The 21,469-nt window shown below is 35.7% G+C and overlaps 1 protein-coding gene across 1 annotated transcript in view; it reads right to left on the reverse strand.

The window, feature by feature from the left end:
- LOC124359953 overlaps positions 1-21,469 on the reverse strand; it is a 139,936-nt gene that overhangs the window by 22,826 nt on the left and 95,641 nt on the right. Inside the window, exon 2 of the mRNA XM_046813150.1 lies at positions 18,877-19,131. Coding sequence (XP_046669106.1) covers positions 18,877-19,123 — 247 coding nt within the window. The 5' untranslated portion in view covers positions 19,124-19,131. The remainder of the gene's footprint in view (positions 1-18,876; positions 19,132-21,469) is intronic.

Below are 21,469 nucleotides of genomic sequence, written 5' to 3' on the forward strand. Positions count from 1 at the left end.
TCGAGTTGCATAAGTGAGACATTACTATTCATAGGTTCCACCCTCTTATCGAGTGCCGCAATGCCGCGCTCCAGAGGCCGTGAGTGGTCCCTTCATCACAGAGGCGGTGGCGGCCACAATGACTGAGTTGGCGGTCCGTGTTCTCTTAACCTAAAGTTAAATTAATTATAAATTTGAAGACACAAGAGTCTAGTATCATGTTTAAGTTAAACAAAAATTCGTAATTTATTTAATTAAATAAATAACGTTATTTAACTATGTATATTTTTAAACGCTAACATAGCACTATAAAAATGTATTTATACACCATAGATGGACTCTAATTTGAAATTATACAGGTATAGAAAAGCAGAACCTGTAAATATAATAAATTACAGTGAGACGGCTTTACAAATATTTAGAACAATATTTTAAAACTTAGTAGTAATTACGTAACTTACACCGAAGTACGTTGAGTACCAAGAATTGAAGTATATCTTTTTTATAACATATTAGAACAAAGTGGTTATTTTTAATTGACTTATGATCTAAATAATTATATTGGTGTTTTTGTGCTAGCAAACCCTATACTGTTAAGTACACTTTCATTTAAAACGTTTGTAAATGTAATAACAATATTGAACTCTGCAACGTATATTTATTTTTCTACTTTTATTTTTGTCTGATGACAAATTTGCGACTATTGCTACTATTCTGCAGTAAATATTTATTAACAGAATTAAAACAATCACCATCGTTATGAGTGGCTAAACGAACATAGTACGACGTTTTAAAAACTGCTATATCATCATTTTTCAAACGTACAACACTTAAGACATCAAAATATATGAATAAGACAGCATGTGCCAATCCTCAAAGTCGTGTGTTTAAATTCTTTTTTGCCACATGGTAATAATAAATGTGCTTGATCGTGATCGATAAATAGGTTTCAAATCGGTAATCGTAAGCAACGGAAATTATCAAAGAAACTTTAAATACGAATCCTAAACTGAATCCAGGATATAATATTACTTACTGAATTATTTGAGGGTGCAAGCTAGAAATAAATGAGTTTATGTTATTAATTACTAACAATTATAGTGATTGCATGGTCATACAATTTAGAAAATAACTAGAACATATATAAGGGATATATTTGAATATGACATACCACATTAAGCTAGCAATAACAAATTTACTTAAATCTGTAATTTAATTCATTGCATGAAATACATGCAGTAATTCTTTTTCTCTCCATCAGGCATATCTTTAATTTTCATAATGTTTTAAGGCTGATGCGATGGCCTGTTATTTTGTAAGTTTCATAAAATCCGATCCTGAATTTGGAATCTAAATAGGCTACATATAACAAAATAATGCCGAATAACTATATTACAGATAATATATCCATACTTGTTTCTCTTGATTGCCAAATTATTCCTAAATTGTTTATAGAACTCGACTCAACCTAGGAGGAAGCTTTAATTGTAAGCTAATAAAACAATGTAAATGACTAGTTGGTGTGAAAAGGTTTTACATTGGTAAACGTCTAAATTGTGAGAAAAATGAAATGTCTATTCATGCAAAATATATAACGTAATAAATTAAATGAAATAATTTTTATTTCCAACATTATTGTTACGCTTTTATGAAGTAAACAGAGCATTAGTGCACTATCGATGCAGGTTCCAAAATATCATTCCTTTGAACGCATATTTGGAAGCAGTGGTCTACAATTGTTTCCTACTACACAACGTTGATTGCAAAATAATCAATTCTAGGAATTTTCTCTGGTAAGCAAACACCAGCCTGCCAGCAAGGAATCAAGGACGATCGAGCTAGTCAGATCGCCGATCCCTGTTACATTTCCTCGATTCCTCCATAACTCAGCATTATTTATCACGACCAGCATAATTTCTCCATCAAAAAGAACTCAACTGCGGTCACGATTGGCCTCCCCTCAACGCTTGCTTTTCCTTCGTTGATCGATTTCATTCGTTGGAATTTAGAATGTCGGTAGAAATATTTAGATATATTAAGAAATATGATTTTTTATGGGGTATTTGCTAAAGAATTTTACGTTGATAAGCCTAACATGTATAGACACATAAGAAACAAAAACATTTCTAAAACTACATTTTATTTTTAGAAATTGTCAAAGAAAATAACAAAAATATCGTTATCAAAGTTTAATAATAATTTTTACCATTGGCTTTAAACTTAACAAATTACATGTTAAAAAAACACGAGTTTTTGTATAAACTTAAGACATAAATAAATATTATCATTTCATTAAGGGATTAAGGTAGAATGTTGATTAAGTATAAAACAATTCTTGAACAAAACTTTTTGGATAAGAATAAACAAAAACTCCAAAACTGGCATATTTTCGAAAAAAAAACATGATTTAATCTACGTCTGCTACTCCATTCTCATATTAGTTTCGTCACATCCTCGTGAAGTATTTTAAGTATTATTGCTGAAAGAGACAATGCCATCATAATTATAAAACTTTTTCTTGGAGAGCAATGGGTGATGTATAGATTAATTGCGGTGGGTACTAATATTTAAATAGTTCTCTGAATGATAAGGAGTATTCTATATTAGCATGAAATCACTTATTCAGTACCGTATTACTAACAATTATAATTGGATATATTCGCCATTAACAACCTTAAGGTATATGAGGTATATCGATTTTTATTCTCCACTCATAAGAGGCAGTTACTCGTATTAATAGTTTTCCACACAGATGGGTTCTCGAGTGGAATCAACCCACAAAATCTCCGCCGGTGTAACCGGTGCGGTGGTAGCCGGTGGCACCGGTGGCCGCGATGGTGTGATACTGCGGTGATGGAGCCATTAGACGACCGTCAACCGGCGGCGATCGTTGGTAGCCCGGTCAGATGACGAGATACCGACCAGCGTCCACACCTGCGGGTTCTCGCGCTCTCGCTCGAACGTGAGCGAGCAATAACGTTTCCATTTCGTCATCTCGTGCGAACTTCGGCCTGTTGATCGCTCAATCGCGACACCGACACGAACTGGTCAAGCCTTGCATAATTGGAGTACGCCACAACCGAAAAAGATCGATAAAACTTTTTTCTACACCAAACGGTTCTAATTTTTTAACGGAATAGTGTACATTCATTGTATTAATAAAGCATAAACTATGCGCGAACCTCGTGTTAAAGGAGTTATTATGGAAGTTCAGGGGGTGATTACGAGTCCATAAAAAATCCATCCACTTATTACAATTTTTGAGCTTTTGCAAATGTAAAAATTAATTTTGCGTGATATTTACGTAAATGGGACCAACCTCTGGGCATATTTTACATACATTTACAAACTGTTGAATTTTGAAAAATTTCTCGAAATATGATGTTACCAGTAAAGACTTAAAAGGTGTGTCATTTTGTGATTAGTTGTCGAAAAAGGAAAGAAAACCTTTTTATATGTTTTTTTTTATATTTTTATTCATTTCCAAACATTTAAGATCAAATTTTCAATTACATTACAAGTCCTATTAAAACTTTTGAAACAAGATCAACAATGAGTGAAAATCTTCAGGGTTGCAAAACTGACAGTTAAAGCGTAGAATCTTGAAACTTCAATCTTTAATTGTATGTCGCACACTTAGAATTTTTGGAAAGAAACCATAACTAAAAGTTTCAAAAGGGCATCCACAAACATGTATTGATCCTTCGGAGTATTAATATTTGTTAGCATTCATTAGGCTATGTGCTGGTCGATTAATAAGTTTTCCACAAATTGATACTATATAACCATTCAATCTAGCGAAATGGTGAACAAAGTGTTCAGCAGGTGTTGGTTGCAACCAGTTCGACTGTAACAAGGTCAGATATTGTTCAACAATTTCCTGTGCAACTGACCTTCTCGTTAGAGAACAGCTGCAATTTTAATTAACTGTCCTATAAATTATCAGATCAAATCGTTACATAAAATGTCAGCACTAAATGGAATATTACTACTCATAGCAAAGCATGAGATCTAACTCCAGTTACCACGATCAGGTTCTTGCTGTATGTGTAATAACAATAACTGGTGTCGCGGCATTGGGCCACGAGTCGTTACTCACTCCATAAAACTGAGTCGTGATATTACTCAGTAACTTATGGCCTTTCTGTAGATCTTGGACTGTTTAATTCTTTTTAGTAAAACGGTCCAAATTCTATTAGTGGTAGTTATTTTTGTGGTGTCTTACAGTATTTGTACGATTTGTATTGGAACGTTAATTGGATACGTAATCAATTAAAATCCTTATTATCAGGACACTATGCAATTCCGGATCCAGGATTTAGAGTCCGTCGAAACGTATATTCAATATACTGAGCAAATATAAGCTGTTTCTCCATAAGAACACCTCATGTAGCCATGCGGCCTTATTTTTTTCGTACTGAGAGTGTTATGGGGGGGGGGGTGTCTCATTTGAAAGATACAATTAATTTGCATCCAACCGTACCTTAGTCTTTGTAAGGAATAATTAAACAGCGAAGGACAACAAAGTTTAGTAAACTTATTTTTTCTGAGTAACCCATAACAATGTTGAAGAAACTAAAAAGCATTTATATGAGTACTAATTTATTTAAATATATTAAATCTTACAATTATATATACATATACATACATATATATATATATATATATATATATATATATATATATATATATATATAAAAATCAAAATTTCCTGTAGGTTTGAACATTCTTTAATTTCTAACATTATTTTTTTACCCTTTGGTATTTCTGATGAAACATCAGCTGTGAGGTATTTCCCCCTGTTTATTATTCTATTTCAGTTTTGTTTCTTGTTTATATTTAGTTAGTTTAATTATTTAATTTTGTAAATATTTATACACTATTTATTGTTATCTGAAGAAGTATGCTAAAGACATACGAAAATTCATAAAGAGTTTACCAATATTTGGTTTCTTATTTTTATTTTTGCAGAAAGAGAATACATACATATATATGTATGTATATATATATATATATATATATATATATATATATATATATATATATATATTGTATGCAAATTTTATATGCAACAACTAAGCTTAATGACGTAAAACTGCATGAGATTTAATACTGTTCCTATGGGAGAAACTCATAAAGAAAACAAACTGTAAAACCCTTTTTTGTTTTATTATGTCAAAGATATTATTGGTCATCCAAAGAAAATTTTAAATAATACACTGTCTTAAAACACATACACAACAAAAGAACCTATCCGCTTCGGTTTAATACACAAACATTCTGTTCTGATGCTTGATGTCAAGACTGGTTGTTTAAAATTTGGGCAGTATTTAATAAGACTCGTAAATAATCCTGTTGGAAAGTGTATTACGCAGATAGTAATACGTAATAGACCTTTTCAATAATTTATTGGAGTAGAGTGAAAACGGGTTTATTTTGATACATCGATAAGTTCTGCTAGGAAAGATAAACTTAATATATTATAATATAATCCATATATGGATTACATGGTAAAGAAATCTCATCAGCGTATTTCTTGCTTAATTGATTCAATAATAAAACACTATTATTTACCAACAAAATATACACGTATCTGTAGAATAGTCCTGCAGCTCTGCGAGTGCCAGGAAGTCTTCACCTGATGACCGATAGCAACACAATCGCCACGTCTCGGTTGCGCAATTCAAGTTATTCGGATTCCCTACTTCAACTGAACTCGTCCCAATTTTTCTGCCTTTGTTCTTCTCATGTTTTGGTCGGAAGCAGTCTTGATTTACGTATTACACCACGCGTAAGCTAAAAGTGTTGTCATTGACTAGGACACGTTATATTCCACCGCCCTTATAACATATCATCTTATCACCTCTAAGAAATAGGAAGGTGAAAGTGAAAGAATAGAGTGTTTATTGTGACACTTCTCTGGCACTCGTGACCCTCACTTCACTTCCATCCATGACACGGAGCTCTCGAACTGGCCGCGTGGGTTTCGCTAAATAGCCTGTGCCTACGTGATTGCCTGCACTTAATTAGTCAATGTGACCTGATTATAGTGTCCGGGGCAATGAATAATCAACGACAGAAAGGACCACACATACCGAATACTCTAACAGGGCCAATTAATGGGCTCATACTCGCAATGACGGCCCGACGCCCATAAATTGTGCGCTTTTTGCCCGGCCCTCGCAGTTTAATTGACCATTTTAAATTTACCGTGAGAGGCCTTAGACACGTCGCTTAGAAGAAATATAAATTATGCCTGTGTTGTAATTGCAAAACGGCAACGGAGGAAGTGTCGGGTCGGAACTGGTTTGTGAAATATCTCGAGGGGAGAGGATCTCATCGTGAATGATGATTGCTAATAATTTTCACGGAAGTGTTCACATATAAAAGTTCTCGTGTACTTGGACGTTATTTTGGATCATAAATGTCATGGGTTCTTTATGCTCACATCTTGCGGGTGCCATAATCGCGTCTTCCTCTATCCACTTCTTTTTTATTTGTTTTGATACAATTCCCTTGTATTCTAATATTAAAATAAGTACCATTCTAAATTTGAAAAATATTTACTAATTGAGATTCTATTGTGATTTAATTTACAACCTGATGAAAATATTAATGCACCGTTATAAAATATACAGTATGATAGTCTTTTCCACTGTATTATTATATTAGCAATATGAACATGCCAACAGCTCATGCCTGTTTTGGGTTATATATAAAGTAAGAGTTTATATGATATATCCAAAGAGCATGACTTTGCCAACTCTTTGAGATATCAAGGCATTACAAAAAATACTGCCAATAACCACAAAAGGATTCTGATATGGCGAATAGCCAAATGTGATTATTTTTCTTATTTTGACTCTCAGGAATAAAGTTTTTCAGATGACTATTAAAATATAACAGAACGGTTATTTATAAGTTCTAAGCCCAGATTCTAAACAAGAAAACGTCACGTTTTTTTAGAACTAGCCACATTTACTAGAATCATCAAGTGAATTTAGCGAAGGACTGAAACCAATTTTTTCAATCTTTTTTAACTTATTGCAAATTTCAAATAGTTCTAAAGTCTGTTATTGTTAAGACTCTTACAGTTGCCATAACGTTGAAATATAATGTGGTCCTCTTATTAAAAAAAGCCCGTAAATTCACTATTTCGGTTAATTTATACATGTAGTAGTTAACGAAATAAGAAGTCTTGTAACGATGTATCTTTGATGTCGAAAGGCCTCGTGTGAAAAAATAAAATTATTGGATAATTGTGAGTTTTATTTTCATCAAATGATAGAAAAAAAGAAGTTTTGTGTTTGCGGTACATTCATTTTGACCACCTAACAATTTTCAAGTATGAAATATTTCTAACGTAGATTATTGTCTAAGAGGCTAAATATTGACATGAATATGTGGTAGAATTCAGAAAATCATGAAGGATCAAATAAAGCTAACAACTTGCACCTGGCAAGTAATCGTTACTGACATCACTGTTTTACTACAGATAAACTGTACAACTATGGTCAAAATCGCTATTTTATCATGGCTGGACTGTACTGCCAACAGAATTGAAGGAGTTAACGTTATCGCGGCGATTTTCTTCATTGAATTCTTGATGGACTGGCGAGGTTTTAGAATTAAAAACGTGTTTTATATATCTACTGAAATTTATTTCATCGAATCTTATTATCAGTGTTACCCGTATCAGACTAAAGTTACAACTTAAGATGGTGCAACACATTTTTATTTGAGAAAATACTACTAGTTCCTTTGAAAAGCACATACAATATAAGGGCACTTAGCTTTAAAATGTCCTTCAAAGCAGAATTTGACATAGGAGAGAGGGGTGAAATACATGGTTTTTGATAGTGTCTGTTACAGTACCTGGGAGCTTTTATTCTCATCAAAATCACATTCTTAGATAGTAAGTAGCATTTTACTATGTCTTGATAGAGAAAATGGATTTGTAATGACGCAATCTGTATTTTAATAAATTATTCTGAGTTCTGAAAACTTGTGTATTTTAAAGTAGGCAACGTTGCGACCCGTCTTGTAAGCACTGGGCTGGACACCAAGACAGCCACTAGGTCTGCCTATTCCAAACGGTTTCAACACAGACTGTGGCGGAATTTCCGGCTATTAAATACAACAGCGCTAAACAAAACGGGATATATTTAATAGGACGCAGGAAGAAAATAAAAAATGTAGAAAAAAGTACGAGATTGTCGAACGCGTTGCGTGAGTGTAATGTTATGACCATCCTGTCCGACTTCCGCCTACTCCTCACATGAGGCAACAATTACCACCGCTATTGTCACATCCACAGCGGCGCGACTCGCTTATTAAATATTAATGAAAGTATCATTAGCCACGGATCATCTGCTGAAAGAATATTCAGATGCTACACGTGTCACTTGTACTTCACCTGTGAGCATCGGAGGCGTTATAACTTGTGCAGTACATCACCGCACACGTTCTTGTAATTGTACCATAATCAGCATTATAATTTCACATGGCTGTACATGTTATTTGCATTTTAATGCGCTTTCTAGCTGTACCTAAGAAAGGATCCGCGGAGTATAACTGAATGTGAATGACGTACGAGTGGAAAACTTTATTCATAAAATTCACATGTACTGAAAGCATTTTGGAATATTAGGAAGCACAAATATGGCGTGTGAATGAGAAAAACCCAAACTGTCATGACGCGTTGGAATAAAATAATAAAATCTGACAAGGCTTCTATGATAAATAGCTCATTTTCATCCGGCTGTGATGGAGGAATACTTGATCCCCTACGAGAGTTAATGTTAATCTTCAAACACTTTTACGACCTTTGTTTTTAATCGCTATGGATAAGTTGCTAAAATAAGATTAAACATTTAAAATTGAGAGACACTATACATATTCTCATATTCAAAGTTAAATTATATCATAATTTTACACACTAGCAATGCAATTTGTTAACATACACTACATTTTTGTATTTAGATATACAATCAGATGAAGCACATTTTGCATCATACCCAAAAGCACAATGGTACCAGATTAGAAAAAAGTATTAGAACTATTAGACAGAAAAAATTATAAGGACATTCATCTGGAGTATAAGCTACAGATCTATTACGTTATTGCGATTATATGGAACAATACAGTAGATTAATTGAGACTGGCAATTCCCCAGCTTTATTTCCCCAAAAATTATATATATATATATATATATATATATATATATATATATATATATATATATACCACTGAGAACCCAGAACACGAGCTTTTGGTGGAAAGGTGATTAATATTCAAAGAGAGGTAGGTACAGCAGATAACACTAGGAATGATAATAGCAGTGTCCTTGTAGTTATCGTGGAGTTCAAAACTGCAAAACACAACTAATTGTTTCAAAATAATTTGCAGTACATACTTTAAGATTCTTTGTATACAATGTAAACAATACTTCTTAGCTCAATATTTATTAATATTTACAGTTACGACACAGTTGGTTTCAGTAGATAGTCTGTATATTTCCTCCAGAGTTGGTGAATAAGAATTACAAAAGGAGAAAGGTAAGACTGTTGAGTTAGTTAGCGTGAAGACCCTCTCCCGCATGAGAAGCGACTTCCCAACAAGACCTTCCCTGATAAGGCCGTAGTAAATAATGAGAATTTGAGCCGCTTTGCACATTCCGTAAACTGGGGCCGTGTCAAGCGTGCTGGGGTGAATATTTAGCAGGAGAGGAGCCTGTAATTGGTGTGGGTCGCCTGCAGAGCGCGTGGGCGTCGACAACTACATTACAACCACCTGTTTCTTCTCTCACTCCCCCTCCCCCCCCCCCCTCTCTCTCTACAGTCTCGAGACGTTGTCCCAGCACATTGTAGTGTGCGAGGAGTGATATACCGGCAGTACATCATCCTCTGTAACAGCCTGTTAGATTGGCAGCTTGACATTTACGTTGTGTTGAACAAACGCTGCGACGCCAAAGATTTCGGTCGTGTCAGTTTTACTGCAGCGTAGGATCAATATTTGGATACAGACGAGTCACACGCCGTTATTGAAATGTTACTGGCAATAACGTCACGTTTCTTTTGTAGCGGTTTTAAACTATTACCCTTATAAAATACTTTATAAGGCTATATAGGTTGAATTCATCCTTCTACTTTATATCTTCAGGCTAGGATATAACAAGATAACCACCAATCAAGACGACTTCATGCATAATCCAAGCTAATACGTAGGCTGTGTTGGACGCCTTATGGTGGTAGTAGTTACTCTCATTAGTCCCCATCGTCTAGTTTAGTTCCGCAGTGAATGTGTTAACTATAAGTACAAGTATCACAGCTAGTCAGTTATTGTACAGTACTTAACACATTATCTGCGAGGTACACCTTATGGTGGTAGTAGTTACTCTCATTAGTCCCCATCGTCTAGTTTAGTTCCGCAGTGAATGTGTTAACTATAAGTACAAGTATCACAGCTAGTCAGTTATTGTACAGTACTTAACACATTATCTGCGAGGTACACCTTATGGTGGTAGTAGTTACTCTCATTAGTCCCCATCGTCTAGTTTAGTTCCGCAGTGAATGTGTTAACTATAAGTACAAGTATCACAGCTAGTCAGTTATTGTACAGTAGTTAACACATTACTCGTATCTGCAAGGTACACCTTATGGTGGTAGTAGTTACTCTCATTAGTCCCCATCGTCTAGTTTAGTTCCGCAGTGAATGTGTTAACTATAAGTACAAGTATCACAGCTAGTCAGTTATTGTACAGTACTTAACACATTATCTGCGAGGTACACCTTATGGTGGTAGTAGTTACTCTCATTAGTCCCCATCGTCTAGTTTAGTTCCGCAGTGAATGTGTTAACTATAAGTACAAGTATCACAGCTAGTCAGTTATTGTACAGTAGTTAACTTATTAACTGCGAGGTACACCTTATGGTGTTAGTAGTTACTCTCATTAGTCCCCCTCGTCTAGTTTAGTTCCGCAATGAATGTGTTAACTATAAGTACAAGTATCACAGCTAGTCAGTTATTGTACAGTAGTTAACTTATTAACTGCGAGGTACACCTTATGGTGTTAGTAGTTACTCTCATTAGTCCCCCTCGTCTAGTTTAGTTCCGCAATGAATGTGTTAACTATAAGTACAAGTATCACAGCTAGTCAGTTATTGTACAGTAGTTAACTTATTAACTGCGAGGTACACCTTATGGTGTTAGTAGTTACTCTCATTAGTCCCCCTCGTCTAGTTTAGTTCCGCAATGAATGTGTTAACTATAAGTACAAGTATCACAGCTAGTCAGTTATTGTACAGTAGTTAACTTATTAACTGCGAGGTACACCTTATGGTGTTAGTAGTTACTCTCATTAGTCCCCCTCGTCTAGTTTAGTTCCGCAATGAATGTGTTAACTATAAGTACAAGTATCACAGCTAGTCAGTTATTGTACAGTAGTTAACTTATTAACTGCGAGGTACACCTTATGGTGTTAGTAGTTACTCTCATTAGTCCCCCTCGTCTAGTTTAGTTTTCCGCAATGAATGTGTTAACTATAAGTTACAAGTATCACAGCTAGTCAGTTATTGTACAATAGTTAACTTATTAACTGCGAGGTACACCTTATGGTGTTAGTAGTTACTCTCATTAGTCCCCCTCGTCTAGTTTAGTTTCCGCAATGAATGTGTTAACTATAAGTACAAGTATCACAGCTAGTCAGTTATTGTACAATAGTTAACTTATTAACTGCGAGGTACACCTTATGGTGTTAGTAGTTACTCTCATTAGTCCCCCTCGTCTAGTTTAGTTCCGCAATGAATGTGTTTAACTATAAGTACAAGTATCACAGCTAGTCAGTTATTGTACAATAGTTAACTTATTAACTGCGAGGTACACCTTATGGTGTAGTAGTTACTCTCATTAGTCCCCCCTCGTCCTAGTTTAGTTCCGCAATGAATGTGTTAACTATAAGTTACAAGTATCACAGCTAGTCAGATATTGTAACAATAGTTAACTTATTAACTGCGAGGTACACCTTATGGTGTTAGTAGTTACTCTCATTAGTCCCCCCTCGTCTAGTTTAGTTCCGCAATGAATGTGTTAACTATAAGTACAAGTATCACAGCTAGTCAGTTATTGTACAATAGTTAACTTATTAACTGCGAGGTACACCTTATGGTGGTAGTAGTTACTCTCATTAGTCCCCCCTCGTCTAGTTTAGTTCCGCAATGAATGTGTTAACTATAAGTACAAGTATCACAGCTAGTCAGTTATTGTACAATAGTTAACTTATTAACTGCGAGGTACACCTTATGGTGGTAGTAGTTACTCTCATTAGTCCCCATCGTCTAGTTTAGTTCCGCAATGAATGTGTTAACTATAAGTACAAGTATCACAGCTAGTCCAGTTATTGTACAATAGTTAACTTATTAACTGCGAGGTACACCTTATGGTGGTAGTAGTTACTCTCATTAGTCCCCATCGTCTAGTTTAGTTCCGCAATGAATGTGTTAACTATAAGTACAAGTATCACAGCTAGTCAGTTATTGTACAATAGTTAACTTATTAACTGCGAGGTACACCTTATGGTGGTTAGTAGTTACTCTCATTAGTCCCCCTCGTCTAGTTTAGTTAGTTCCGCAATGAATGTGTTAACTATAAGTACAAGTATCACAGCTAGTCAGTTATTGTACAATAGTTAACTTATTAACTGCGAGGTACACCTTATGGTGGTAGTAGTTACTCTCATTAGTCCCCATCGTCTAGTTTAGTTCCGCAATGAATGTGTTAACTATAAGTACAAGTATCACAGCTAGTCAGTTATTGTACAATAGTTAACTTATTAACTGCGAGGTACACCTTATGGTGGTAGTAGTTACTCTCATTAGTCCCCATCGTCTAGTTTAGTTCCGCAATGAATGTGTTAACTATAAGTACAAGTATCACAGCTAGTCAGTTATTGTACAATAGTTAACTTATTAACTGCGAGGTACACACCTTATGGTGTTAGTAGTTACTCTCATTAGTCCCCCCTCGTCTAGTTTAGTTCCGCAATGAATGTGTTAACTATAAGTACAAGTATCACAGCTAGTCAGTTATTGTACGGTAGTTAATTATTAACTGCAAGGTACACCTTTAGAGTAGTTACTCTCATTAGTCCCCCTCGTCTAGTTTAGTTCCGCAATGAATGTGCTACAAGTATCACAGCTAGTCAGTTATTGTACGGTAGTTAACTTATTAACTATGGTGTTAGTAGTTACTCTCATTAGTCTAGTTTAGTTCCGCAATGAATGTGTTAACAAGTACAAGTATCACAGCTAGTCAGTTATTGTACGGTAGTTAACTTATAACTGCGAGGTACACTTATGGTGTTAGTTGTTAATTAGTCACGTCTAGTTTAGTTCCGCAATGAAATGTGTTAACTATAAGTACAAGTATCACAGCTAGTCAGTTATTGTACGGTAGTTTAACTTATTAACTGCAAGGTTACACCTTATGGTGGTAGTAGTTACTCTCATTAGTAACTAGTAAGTTAACTATAAGTACAAGTATCCACAGCTAGTCAGTTATTGTACGGTAGTTAACTTATTAACTGCAAGGTACACCTTATGGAGATATCACTCTTCTTTTTCTTTTCAAGTGAAGGTTCACATTATTGACATTTACAAGCGTAAGAGACGATATCGAGTGACTATTACCTACCCACAACAACGCGTAGTAACAACAGCGCGACATTTCATTGAAGTTACAAGAGTTATTAAATGAGATACTAAAATGTTCATTTGTTAAAAAAAAGTACGCAATAGATGGGCCTAAATAAATGTTTGACTAAGTCTTCGAAAGAACTCATGTGCCCGCTGTTTACACTTAGAAAATGTCATCTTCTTTAGGTAGTGGTCAGTAGCCTAGTAAATAATTGAGCTTATATGGGTCCAAGGTTGGTATAAGGCTTAATAAATTGATCAAGAAGAAGTAAAATTGAAAATTTATACAGATTTTTAACTTTTATAAACTTTGTGTACGCAATAGCTGAAATAACAGCCATTTTGTTATACTCCACAAATGAAACACGATTAAATAAGGAATTGCTTACTTGGAAAGATTGAATTTAAAGGTGTCAACATTAACTTGCAAATTCTTATGAATGTGGTGTATGTATGAAATTGTGCACTGAGAGAAAATCAAACTTGCAAATAATTTATCGACTTCTAGTAGGTGTGCTTTGGCCTATTTTCAGGGATTGTTCAAACAAATGTTCAATGGTTTAGAACCAACTTGTGATTGCAGAGAGGATGATGACCACCAAGACGCTGAGGTGGGCGTGGTGGGAACAACAGGAACCGTGAGTCTAGGGTACACGGAGCGACTGAAGGACAATTCCAGCTGTGATTAGAATGCCGGCACTGACCGACTATTGATTTATTGCTTATCTGTTCAGAAACATCATTCTGGCGTACGCGATGCAGCGAAGGACGTACTCTTGTACAGTTCGGTGAGGGACTGTAACTATGTCCTGATAAGTGACCTTATAAACATTGTGCTATCATACAGATTGTTTGAATTTTAAATTAACAGTTAATTGGTAGAAAACAATATTTATTGTTCGCATATTTGTTTCTCAATTCTATTCAATCAAATGATGGTGTTTTATTAGCTGCTATTTTTCAGTCAATAAATAATAATAGGTTATGTTGTTGATCTTGTCGGTTAGGCGACACAATACCTATTTGTTTAACGTTGACGGAAAGATTTGTAGCAAGCTATATGAAAGTGTTATGTTCACCAACGCGAATCTCCAAGCCGATTAACAATTTATCGTGTTCACAATAAGTTTATAAAGGCTGGATCAGTTTCAAAAAAAATATTCAGGAAATGCAGGACGCTCATAATCACAAAAGTGAGAATTGAACATTAGGAAACACGTGTAGATTTAAAAACTTTTGTATTACAGTATTGAAGCTGATGTACAGCGATATTTTTTTCAAACCCCTTCGAAATCAAGTGGACTGTGTAGTTTGGAAACAGGGATTATAAAAACAACACTATGGCACATACTGAGATTGCTACCTCTGAGATTTTGAAAGCATTACGCGATGCAAAAGTTGTAACATTGTCACATAAAGGTACCCGAGTGGAATGCTAGCTGAGATGTACGTACTCGCTTTGCGTCCTTCTGTCAAGCGGTGGATTTTGTAAACATAGTTGTAATAAGGTTGAGCTAATTTTTTTTCTATAAAGAGAACATTAATACATAATTTGTTTTTCATTCATAAATATTTGTTAACACTCTCAGTCCCACGTGAAGATTTGTAATTATACAATTAAGACCTAGGGCTTAAAGTGTTGTGTAGAGAAATTGATTCCACTACCTACGTAAATGTTGAAACAACCTGTATTTTCATCTTACACTGGAACTGCGCAAAGTTATTAAATCTTGTGACTTTGAATTATTTTGAATGGTATACACTATAATCGAATACATTGGGATGCCTTTTGAATACTTTTCTATATTGTTGAACTTCTGCATTATATAAGCATATAATTATTTGACTCTAAACAAGCATTAAAAGCAATCAGTGACTATGTCAATTAAATCGACAGCTCGTAACATTCACAAGCAGCCACGCGATAATAATGCTCTGAAGTAATAATGCCATTCCAAGAATTGAAATGCAAATTAACAACCTCAATTAATCGCAAATGACTTGTATAATTCAGACATGATGACTCAGATGACACTGCGATACCTTGTTAATTGTATGAGGAAGAGCGGACATAGCTACGCCTCATACCCATTACGGCTCCTTCACCACAGGCTACTCCCCAATTTTCGGTCCTTAACACAGAATCTTTCCAGTTATAAACGAACGTATCCTGGGATCCTAATTTAATGGCTCAATTCAACGTCCGTTTTCACTTAGAGGGATCTTTTCAAAACTATGACCAAGAGGTTAATTTACCGACATTACATCGGAATTTCGGATTGATTAAATCTTGCAATAAAGATTTACGATTCGAAACCTAAAAAATGATGCACTCATTGTACCTCATGTAGAAAATTGACGTAAATCACCTTGCGAACTCAAATTTTATATTACTGATTTATTGGAATGTCTGCCGTCTTATAACTCAGTTCATGAGTTAGCCATAAGCAAACCGTCCATATAACACATCTCTCTATATGGATGAACGGATTAACCGACATTGTATGAGGGTCTATCACAATAAGATCAAATTATGATCTATATAAACAAATCGCTTAGAGAAAAATTGTTATTCATTACTGAAATGTGTTGTCAAGAGCGTTAGCATTCTAAAGTGTAAAAATACTAGTCCTTCAAGGAGTGTGAATACGTAGGTGACCATGTTAATAAAGGAAATTTTTACTAATAATATCCAAACATTGATATGCCTAGAAAAATTAAAAAGCCAACCTTACGTACAAAGTCTTAAAAAACTGCAAAACGTTCATGAAGGCTGTATCTGTAAAATACCGGCACTGCGGAACACTATACAAACATTTGTATAAGCCTACAATTATGCTTTTGTTATTAATTCTGTACTGTACTTATCAAAACCTTTATTAGATCTCCATGTATTTTTGCAGATATCATAAAGGCTTTTGTTACAGGAATATCTGAAAGTATAACAATGTTCAAAAAAGAAAGTTAAAAAAAGTCAGTGGTAAGAGAACATAAAACAGAAACTATGTATTTGTACCTGTTAAAAGAAACCTCCGAATTTTTATAACAGCTATTCTATGTTAGGTTATATATCTTGCAATAACTTATATATACTATACTAATTTTATTCTATTAGTATCATAAATAAGGAGCTGTTTTAGTGTGATGGAGATAAGATTGGCAGTAGTACTATCTAACTTTTACTATAGGTGGCAGCAGTAACAATTAATGAAAACAATTTCGTTTATTCTGGATGTTATTTATTTAAGCATTGTTAAAAATTCAACACAACTAAGGCCTCTGAAATGAATCGTAAGTGCAGGAGCATGCTCAAAACCTGGTATAAGAGCCATTGAAAATTTCGCTTAACCTCTGATCCTCTTAACCGTGAATACTAAAACAATATGTACCTGATATATGTGGTATGTGCCTATTTCCATTTCAAAAATATCATTGGGCTCCACCGTAATGAATTGTGTCACTAAGAATAGAACGAACTTCAACTTTCCTCCTTACTGGTCAGAAACGTAACACAATAGTTCAAATATTACTAAAATCGTTGAGCTATCTAATACAATACCGTGGAAGGTTTCAGAGAAATTCTATCTCTTTAATTAGTATACATACAAACAGTTAATTACTCTCTGACCTTGGAATAAAAAACACTGATTTTCAATATAAAGTCGAATTATTCTGAAACGGATACAAGAGATCAGAATATCTTCCGGATACCACTACTTATAGGAGTGTTCCATTTAAAAAGTATATGCATGGTGACCCAGTTGTTCAGAAAATTGGATGAGAAGCTGCGGGTAATTTCGAGTAATAAATATAATATAATAATATGTTAATTTTATCCCTACAACTGTATAGACCATGCAATGCATAAACTCACTTTAACCTCCAACATATTTTATCCAGCCGGTATAAATGTAACAAGCGAGACAAAAGATGTATCAACAGTTAATATTGTGTACATAGGATGTAGGGAATTGTATATCTCAACTAGCAAAACAACTATTTATTAAACGTATATAAGTTAGTATCTATGAATAACTAGGTATCCTTATAAATTATACTATATGATATGATTTTCATTAATTTTTCAAGTAATGTACATAATCAGAAAAGAATAATTCCCACAGTTTCATAACAATCAAAAATACTTTATTAGTTTGGAATAGATTGATTTTTAATGAGAAGATTGAACCATCAAGCTGATTCCCAAAGGATTATCGCCTCTCCCTCACTTACCAAGTCGAGCAGAATCGCTCCAGATAGTATAACAAGGCCAATACGTCAAGATTAAAAAGGATCAGGATCTTTGCGTACAAGGATGGGTCGTTCCGGCTTAATTTCGGGGACAGGTTTATTCTTTTTAACATCTCATGAATATTTCGGAACTGGTAGTTAAATTTGGAGCAAGAAATCAGCACACGTCATCTTCGTCAGTTGGAACGTAGAACGGAGAGGAATTGATCATATGAGAATGTGCATGAGTAATTCTTGACACCATGAGTGATTGTGAACTAATCCATTAAATTGCTTATTCATTTTAGTAGTTTGCTTCTTCTCATAGTAGAACATGAATAACTAAACTTTCTTAGGGTGTTTAGGAATTATCCCCTTTGTAAAGAATCGACTTAACCTGAAATAGTAATCCTTTGCAGCCACGATGCAGTTGTCTGTCTTCAGCACTTACGTTATAGTTCCAATTAGTCTTACACCTCATTGACGCCAACGTAGGATTTTGAAAGGTATAAATGAGTAATGTGTATAGATAATTTACTACTAAAAACACACTAACGCTGCTAGCCTCCAGAACCCATCTATCTGCCTATCCTGTCATCAACTGGTACCATGGTGTACGGAAACTACTTTTTTTATTTTTAATGCACTGAAAAAATTGTATGGAATATGTAATATTCATGACAAACTAAATATTTGTGCTAAGTACATCAAAAGTGTAAAATGTTAAAGTAGCAGAATGATGATTTTTATATAGGCGAATACATTTAATAAAAGTCAGCTTTACTATTTCATGAGTACGACGTGTTTGGACTTTGATTTTCTTATTTTGCTATGAAGATTGCATCTGTAATAAAATAAATTGAAGTTAATACGAGTGGCTAAAACTAATTGATGCACATTGGGGACAAATTCGATTTTGACAGGGCAGTTAGATTATTAGGACCCATTTCTCCGGTCAGAGTATAATGGTTGGTACCTGAGGGACTGCCGTAGCTGGAGTGCGAGCCAGGCTCGGGGGCGCGTGCCCAGGTGCAGAGATCGCAGGTTGTGAGGCCGTCAGAGTCGATGTGCTCGTCCAGGAACGGCGGGCGAGGCGGAGGAGGCAGGAAGCCGCTGGACCACAGCCCCCCTTCACCTTCCAATGGTAGACTCCAAGTCGTATCCTCCTCGAGCGCACCCTCCCACCAGTCGGACTCCTGTCCTGTCTCGTTCTCCACGGACATACCAACACCTGCAAGAAAACGAAATATCTCAGAAATAGCTCAGAGAATAATCATAATTCAAATATCAAGATCAAGTTTCTTGCCATTAGAACTTTAAAAAAAGCATTTAATCTTTTTGTGACTATTAACTCTGCTTGTGATACATGACAGCATAGATATATAAGGCTTTTTCAATAATTTATGTTAAATAAACGTATATAAAGTGCAAACATTAACAACATTCCAGTGATCATTTAAATAGGCATAAGATAAAATAAACCTTTAATGAGGGAAGATAGTTTACTTGCAAAAGATGTTCATTTAACTATGGTACGAAACCAACGTAAAAAATATTTCATGCTTTGCTATTGGTAATGCTCAGATACAACTTATTGTATCGACGATTTAGAAGGCAGCGTCCGCTCGACAGAGATTAACTAGTAGTGGTGTACTCCGAGGAAGAATCTAGTTGAGATTCCTCCGCGGCCCACAACCGACGCTACCCCGGCCGCAGTCCCCGTCATTAGAGGGTATCAGGGCCGATTAGCGCGCCAATGTGCTGGCTCCGCGTCAGCGTTAATGTCTACATTACCTCCGGCTCACGTCGCCCAATATCTATCATTTGCGGACCGAGCGTCAGCCCCGCTTGTCAGCTATTATCACACACGCCGACACTACCGCAACGATTCAATTTCCAAAGTAATAAAGCGTTTTTGTTCGCGCCCGCGCATCGCTGCGCCTCGACGCGACGGGCCGTCTCAGTCTTAATTCACTCGCGGACGGCGGACGGTCTGTCCGCCACCTGGTCCGGACAATGGCGACGGCTCTTAACCGTAATGGAGACCACGAAAGGCCGGTGTGTTGCCCGTGACTGGCGCTCCACAAGTGTAAATTCCGTAGATGATTAGATGTGCTAATCTCTAGCTGCAACGGTTTGCAGAATATAGGTGGTGTGATTTGAACATCACACTTATTTAAGGTGATAGAACCAATGCTTCGTTTCATTTGCAACTAGGCGAATATCCTCAATTCCGACCCCATTGTCTAATACGTTCTGCCTCCTCGACTGTTTTAATTTTAATTGAAAAAAGCACGTTTATAAAAATTCTGTTTCTACGAGTATTATATCTTATCAATCGTCTATACGAAATGCTATGTCAGTATGCAATTGAACTTTTGTTATAAAGATCACGACACATTTAATCTGTAAATGCGCTTCATTCTGTGAATAGTGTTTTTTTTTAAAGGATGCTTTAAATTGATCCGTTACGAAAATTCTTGAAAAGTTTCTTGGATTATTAACATTCCATATACATTTTACTGCGCATAGAGAGTAAACAAACACATTTAGATGATACTGCATGTCATAACATCGTGTTTTATTTGGCTGTGAATTATATAGCCAAAATATCCCTAGTCCAGCCATCGTTTAAAATATCCCTTTATCACTTATGATCTTAAAATGCCACCAATTGACTGGATATTTTGAAACTGAACAATTTCTTCTACTTCAATAAATTAAAACGTACAATTGCATACACATAATCATATATAGTAATCGACAACCGACTTCACTATACAGATAGACGGAGTGAACAACACAAGCGACAGGATAAATAACGGTCAACAACCTCCAGATAACACACAATAGCAGTCCGCTAACACCGGCTACAGCTACTCCCAGGACTGTCGTTAAGATAAACGAACGAGGAGCCGCAGATATTTATACGGCCGCAGATATATCCCCGGTGATTATCACACCTGGATATTGATATCGCGTCAACACCATAACTCGCGCAGATATTAATGTATATCGCTGTATCTGCCTGCACTCACTTTATGGATCCCTCCTACATTCCTCCGCGAGTAATATCCTTGTTTCCTCCCGGACCTTTACTAATTTATCAATAAAGGACTGGCGGTAGGAGGAGACTCTACAGGAGAATAGCGCCTATTTATTGTGTTTCATCGCTCCTCGGCGGTGTTTTGATTTGGGACTATCGCCCGGTCGCGTCCAGTGATGTTCAGGAAGCTATAATTTAATCCGGGTATTTATAACGGAGCGGCAACAATGGTGCCAGTGTTGTGAACAAGATCAGCTGTTCAATATGCAATCACTCCGGCAGCGCGGCGCGGGGTGGCGGCCGTACAGTGCTGCCAAAACACATTCACTGGTTCAACAATGACTTGTCGGTCGTTATTAAATCACACATTGCCAACATCCCACGCTACTTAGTGTTCAGCCTTACTTGTACATTCCGCATGCAAAGTTATTCGGATATATTTCTTCATTGTAAATAACGAGATATCGTTTTCGAATTCATTCTTTTGACAAATTAATTTCTCAACGGGCGGATATTGCATCAC

Source organism: Homalodisca vitripennis, chromosome 1, assembly GCF_021130785.1.
Source record: "Homalodisca vitripennis isolate AUS2020 chromosome 1, UT_GWSS_2.1, whole genome shotgun sequence".
Classification (NCBI taxonomy): Eukaryota; Metazoa; Arthropoda; class Insecta; order Hemiptera; family Cicadellidae; genus Homalodisca; species Homalodisca vitripennis.